Source organism: Rhinolophus sinicus, linkage group LG13 (genome assembly GCF_036562045.2).
Source record: "Rhinolophus sinicus isolate RSC01 linkage group LG13, ASM3656204v1, whole genome shotgun sequence".
Lineage (NCBI taxonomy): Eukaryota > Metazoa > Chordata > Mammalia > Chiroptera > Rhinolophidae > Rhinolophus > Rhinolophus sinicus.
In genome coordinates this window covers 746,672-753,377 of record NC_133762.1, presented here as the reverse complement: position 1 = coordinate 753,377, position 6,706 = coordinate 746,672, and the positions used below count along the sequence as shown (strand labels likewise).

Here is a 6,706-nt window from a genome sequence, read left to right as displayed (position 1 = left end):
GAGTGAGTAAGAGCTGTGTTAACTGGTATGGCGTGGTTTCCAAGATACAGTATTGGGGAAGTTTAAGAAGCAGCATGCAAAAAGTTGTATTATAGCATGTGACATAAAAAAGCAGGTGGGGGGATGAGAAAATAGTTATTTATCTGTTCATTTTTGTGAAAAGGAAAAAAGTAAAGAAGAAATTCATAAAATGGGTTATACATGAAGGGTGTGTGTGGTGAGGGCCAGAGGAAGGGAGGGGTGCAGCGACATTCTTCTGGGTATGCCTTCTTCCTTTTTGTGTAGTTCTGACTTTTTGGATCATATTAATATATATATTTTTTGTATAACATCTTTTTAAAATTTATTTATTTTATTAGTTTCAGGTGTACAAAACAATGTAATAGTTAGATATTTACACTCCTCACAAAGTGATAACCCCTCCCCCAATCTACTACCCCTCTGATACCTTGCATATTAAAAATATATTTAAATCTACCATGAAGGAGAAAAACCCTAAAGTTGAATACAAATAGAAACAAATGACTAACTCACCTGTACTTTAAAGTAATAATATAACCACACTGGAGAAAAAAACCTAAACCAATGACTTCTGAACACAGTATTTTGGTTATTCTCTTGTATTCATAGCTTAAAGAGGAGAACAAAAAGATCTGCAAAGAAACCCCAGATTCAATCTGGAAATCTGCTTTTCATTGTTGGATAGTTACAGGAAGTCTGAGACTACATACAGTGCCTGCTTTGTAGGGTGGGGCAAACTAATAAACATGAATTTTATTGAAAATTAAGAGTCTCCTGTGGAAGAAGAGTTACAAATAGGGAAAGTATTAAAAAGGCAAGGAAGAATGCTATGGCCAACATGAGAATATGTTCAGTAATTCTAGTCTATAGTATATAGTATATGATATATATAACATAATATGATACAATATTACATACAATATTACACACTATAATAGTGTAGTATAATTTATATATAGTACACTAAATTATATATATATATATATGTTATACACACACATATATATGTGTGTATATATATATATATATATATATATATATATATATATATATATACATGCTAGCTCATTCCTTTAAAATGTCTCAAAGCAATGACATTTCAGATCAATTAGATCTTGTTTTCTACACATCATTTCTAATTAAAAGAAACCAGGATAAAATTGTGGTTTCAAGGGCTGGCAAAAGGAAATTATAAGTGAGCTTGGAAATTCTTGCACCAGAAAGTACGGCCATATTCAAATACATTGGAGACATGCTCAAAGGAGTCAGGCAGGAGTCATCCTGAAGAGGCTTCTACTGTCTAAATCTTGGATAATTTGAGAATAACAATACATAATGACAGTAATGGATTCAAATACATTGAATAAAACAAAAAATCATGAGTCCTTACTGAAAGTAATAATAGAGGAAGAGATAAAGTGCTTCTTTAAAGTATAAACCAACTCTTACCTGTAGAAGAAACAACACATTTAGAAAATCACCATTTTACAATCAACAGGAGGCAAGAATCACCAGCGCAAGTCAAAACTAAAAGAGTTAAATATTCTCAAAGAATTCCCCCAACTAAAACAGAAGTAACTTCACGGTGGAGAAAGCTGGCAGATAACTAAGGGATCAACGTGAGACATGGTACGACAAACCATCACTGTGTACCTCGGATGTGATGCACTGAGAAAAGCAGCACAACTTATGCTGGATTTCTGCCCAAAATACATGACTGGAGTCTGATCACGGGGAAACAGCAGAAAGACCCTAGCTGAGGTGCAGTCCCCAAAAGCAGTTGTCTCCACTGAAACTTTCAATGTTATAAAAGACCATGGAAGACCAAGAAGCTGTTCTATTACAGATTAAAAACAGACTAAAGAGACACAATGAATGGATTGTGTGACCCTGAAAGGGGTCTTGGACAATATGGGGGGAAATGATTTTGAAGTTGTTATTGGAACAATTAACAAAATTAGACTAGGGACTGTAGATTATGTCACATTATGTTTTTGTATTATAGGTTTCTTTTAAAGCTTGTGAGTATTTCAGAGTAAACAGTTTTAAAAATTGGGGGGAAGTTTTGCAAGCTGACTTATATGGAAATGCAAATAGCCCAGAAGAGCCAAAAGAATAAATTCAGAGTACTAGAAATAATAGGTATTAGCTATAGTATTTTTTAAAGAGTGGGGTATTGGTGCAAGTGTAGACCAATAAATCCAGAGAACAGAGCCCAGAAAAAGATGCATTCATATATGGTCACCTGATTTATGAAATTCAGTAGTACAAAGGTAGTGTTTTAAATAAATCATATGAGGTCAATTAGTTGTCTGTATAAAAATACATATTAACTCATAAGCAAAATCATATACTAAAATTAATTAGCAATGAAATCTAGACTTAAAAGAAGGGTTTTCTTCTATAGCTTTTAGGTGAAAACATAGATTATCTTTACAACGTCTGGATAGTCAATGATTTATTAAATAGGATGCGAGGCAATAATGTTCATAATACACTATTCGGAAAATATACAGGCAGACCACTAACTGAGGGAAGATATTCAACACACACACACGTGTGCATGCATACACATATGCACACATACATGCACACATTAAATGACGCATATCAAAAACAGGTAATGAGTTTCTTCTACAAACAAAAATGAACTTCTACTAAAACTACAGGCTAGTCTAAAAATGGGCAGAAGTCTTGGGTGACACTTCATAAAAGAAAACACTCCAGGGGCTGGTAAGAATTTGAGAGGAGCCCAGTGAGTAAAACCAGAATGATACATCAGGATGAGTCTAATGGAAGAGAATGGCAAGGCTGCATTTCACTGAGGCTGTGTGTGGAAGGCACCTAGCCAGTGGGTGATAAGTTGATACAAGCACTTAGGAAATCTCTTTAGTAATATTCATCATCACTGAACATATGCCTTCCCTGTGATCTACAAATTCCGTTTTTAGCCAGATAAGCAAGAGAATGGAGCACCAAAAAACATGTCCGCTAAGGAATGTGGGGTTTATTAAATAACCATGAAATGCCACGTGCAGCAATAAAAAAATCACAAATAATGGCTCCATTTAGCAGACATTATACTCGGTGAAATGAACCAGAGGTTAAATAGAAAATACTATATTTTTCTATGTGAGATGCAAGAGCAGGCAAAACAAGTCTATTGTGACAGAAAACAGAATGGCTGTTCCTTTGGGTCGGGTTGACTGGGAGGGGCCCCGGGGAAAATGTTCTGTATCTTCTGAATGGTGCCCACAGGCTATCCTTGTACGTCCCCGGTGGATACACGTGTAAAAACTCACTGAGCCGCGCCTGGACGATGAGTGCATTTTGGTGTGTGTGTGTGTGTTATCCCTTGACAATTTTTTTCAAAGTTGAGGGAAAGTTTTAATTTAATTTAATTTTTAAAAAATAGAACATATCATTAATAGAGAAGTGTAATTTTGACAGTTGGACAGATGTTACAAAACCCAGAAGCAATAAGGGATATAGGTTAAGGGATGCAGTGGCTGCAAGAGGTGAAGCGGAGACAGGAAAGGAAACCTCAGGTATTTCTCCAAGAAGCCTCGGGTCTCGGCGTCCGCTCTGGTTCTTCCCGCTCAGGTGCACTCAGCCCACCGGCTGCACAGTGGCGGGGGGGCTCCCAGACCGTGACTGACAGCTCGCGTGGCTGGAGGGTGGGCGGTATCTACAGGGATGAACGTGCTTAGGTTGCCAGGATCAGTCCCGAACCCTTTCCTCTTATGTTACTTATTTCCCTTTCTTTGCCTACAAACTTGGGGAATGGGATGCAAATCCCGCGCGCCCACGTGGAACTGTCAGCTTCTCTGGTGCTGAAGATGGAGCGGAGAGTAAGCAGTGCGCATGCTCCGTAAAGCACCCCGCTCCCTCTCTCCCCTCTCTCCCTCCCTCCCTCCCTCCTCCCTCCTTTCTTCCTCTCCTCCCCCCTCCCACCTCCCCCACAGGTATAGCTGAGCAAAGAAGGAAAATTAAACCCTAAAAGCCTGCCCTTTGAAGATTCTAGATTCTTGACCTTGCATTTTGCTTTCACACTTACGTCTAGAAAGCTTGCTTTGGATTTTCCCTTCCTCTAAACTCATTTAGCTTAAAAGAAGAGGAAGAGATGAGAGGAGAGGAGAGGAGAGGAGAGGAGAGGAGAGGAGAGGAGAGGAGAGGAGAGGAGAGGAGAGGAGAGGAGAGGAAAGAAAAGAAAAGAAAATCTTGTTCCAGAACTCAACATGGAAAGGGGGGCTTTTCAAGCTAAAAGGTTCAAGTCTACCGAGCTGACCCACTCAGTCCAATAAATGGAGCAAAGCATTGCAAACGCCAGACGACGTCATGCTGCATTAATTCGTAATAACAACACATTGAACACATGCAAGAAGGAAAGGCATAAACTATACAGGGATGTAAAAAGAACACCACATTTTCTTTTCCACTGGTTGAATTGTAAAAACTTCACAGGACACTTCTCATTATGCTGGTAATATACAAAACCATTCAAATATCAGCCTGTTTTTATTATAAACAACTTCTGAGCATTTGTACTCACGCTCAAATAATAACAAATACAGCAAGGAGTTTCAAACTTTGCTCCAAGAAGCAAGCAGCAAATGCTTCCTGAGCTCCTGCTCATGTGAGAGGTATGGCGTAATGATTAAGATTGCCATGGTAGAATCGACTGCTTGGTTTTAACTAGCAGAGCTCAAGCTCCTAGCTGTGTGAACTTAGGGAAATCACTTAACTTCTCTGTGCCTTTTCTCCATCTTTAAAATAGTAATAATGCTACGAGTATTAAAATGAGTTAATCTGTGTAAAACCTTCACCTGAGTCCTGGATGCCTATTATGTTATCACTTGATCTCATTGTTATGTTTACCTATGTTCCTATGACTCTGTTAAAAATCGAGGCACAAATGAATTGTTTCTTTTTACTTGCTCCCCCCCCCCCCACAGCACACTTAACACCTATGTGGAGACTTGATATGTTTGTACAAGCAATTAACAAATCATTATCTGTGATTTTTAAAGTGCTCAGTTGTGTGATGGAGAAAATTAGAGATTAGGGCAGAGTATGACAAAGGTTCATAGTGCCCCGAAGCTGGAAGAAGTGGTGAAGGTGCTGGAGGTGGCAGATGCAGGAACGTTCCAGTCTTCTCAGAAGACAAAACCTGAGTCAGAGAGACGTGGAAGGCAGAGGAGGACGCCAGGAGGAGCCCTGAGACGCAGGAGCAGGAGTGACCACACAGAGACAGGAGATGGAAACCCCAAGGAGGCAACAGCGCCATCGTTTTTTTTTTTTTTTAAGAAAAGATACCATCATCATCAACTTCACTTCATGACCACCTTCATGTTGATGAACCCAAGAATAAGGAGGAAAGCACCAAACAACGTTCAGTTTACTCTTCCATATATTTTATGAACAAAGATATTTAACCATATTAAAGACACAGTTATCACACTGTTTCCTAACTCTGAATCGTAGTTCAAAATATAGAGTACTTTCTAAGAACTACTTTTTTTTTTTTTCAACAGAAAAGCAAACGTCTTCGTGGATTTATTCCAAGCTATGCTAATATTGGAATATTGATATGGTGACCGACAAGCTTTCTGAGTGATTATCACAAACGGAAACATAAATGAAAAATGTCCTCTTCGGAATATGAAGGCACATTGACTAAAGTGCTGTCTGTGGCCCGAACAGAGCGCCTGTCGCTTTTGGCTTCAGGTCTTTCTCTCCTGCCTTTCGCATTCCTTCCCACCGCGACTGCTTGTTGGGATGTGTTAGTCCGTGTTTTCCGTGGGAAGGGGGTGCTTTTCCCCAAATACTCCCCAGCGAAACACTTTTCCTCCGTAGGAGGAGGGCAGGCGACTGAGCACGACGTGTGCCTGGAAGGGCTGCTGTCAGCAGAGCGTGTCACTCCGAGGCTGTGGCCTACCTACACGTGGCGCTCCTGGTGGCGCGGGCAACAGGAGGTCCGGATGCGCTGGAGAAATGACAGGAGGAAGTGGGGGCCCTACCTCCGGCTCCCTGCGGGATCCCCAAGCCTCTCCGCCCCCGCGGGGCCCGCCCCCTTCCCGGCCTCCGACCCGCAGTCCACTCCGACTCGCTTTCTTCCCTCGCGCGTGGTCACGCGTGTAACTGGGGAAACTCCTCCCGCGGGGACCGCCTCGGAGGCGCTGCCACCCAACGGCCGCCTCGCTGCCCCCGCCTCGGAGCGCGCGGGGCCGACACGGCGCGCAGAGCCCCGCCCGGGCACCGGCGGCGGGCGGCGGGCGGGCTGCGGGGCCGGGACCGCTCGCGCCACCCGCTCCCGCCAGCCACCCGGCGGCGCGGACCCGGCGGGGAGCGCGCAGACCCGACGCCGCCCGAGTCCACGCCTGTCCCGCCGGCGGCCGGGCGCCCGAGTCGAGCCGCAATCAGCGGCATCGGAGCCGGCGGAGGCCTCGGACCCGCACCCGGAGCCCCGCGGCGACATGGCCCCCGAGCTGCTGCTGCTCCTCGGCCTGCTGTCCGGCTTGCACGCGCGGTAAGTGGCACCCGGGCTCCGCATCTCCGAGGCTCCGCGCAGGCGGGAGGGCGGCGGGGGGCGCTGTCCTGGCCCGGGGTCCCTGGCGCGCCGCCGTCGGCTGGGCTGCGGGGGGAGGGAGGGTGCAGGGGAAGGGAGGACGAGGGAAGCGAGCTG

General features: G+C 43.7%; 1 protein-coding gene across 1 annotated transcript in view; it reads left to right on the top strand.

The window, feature by feature from the left end:
* Positions 1 to 5,983: 5,983 nt before the first annotated feature.
* GABRG3 (gamma-aminobutyric acid type A receptor subunit gamma3) overlaps positions 5,984 to 6,706 on the top strand; it is a 308,837-nt gene continuing 308,114 nt past the window's right edge. Inside the window, exon 1 of the mRNA XM_074317596.1 lies at positions 5,984 to 6,550. Within this exon, the coding sequence (XP_074173697.1) occupies positions 6,003 to 6,550 (548 nt within the window). The 5' untranslated portion in view covers positions 5,984 to 6,002. The remainder of the gene's footprint in view (positions 6,551 to 6,706) is intronic.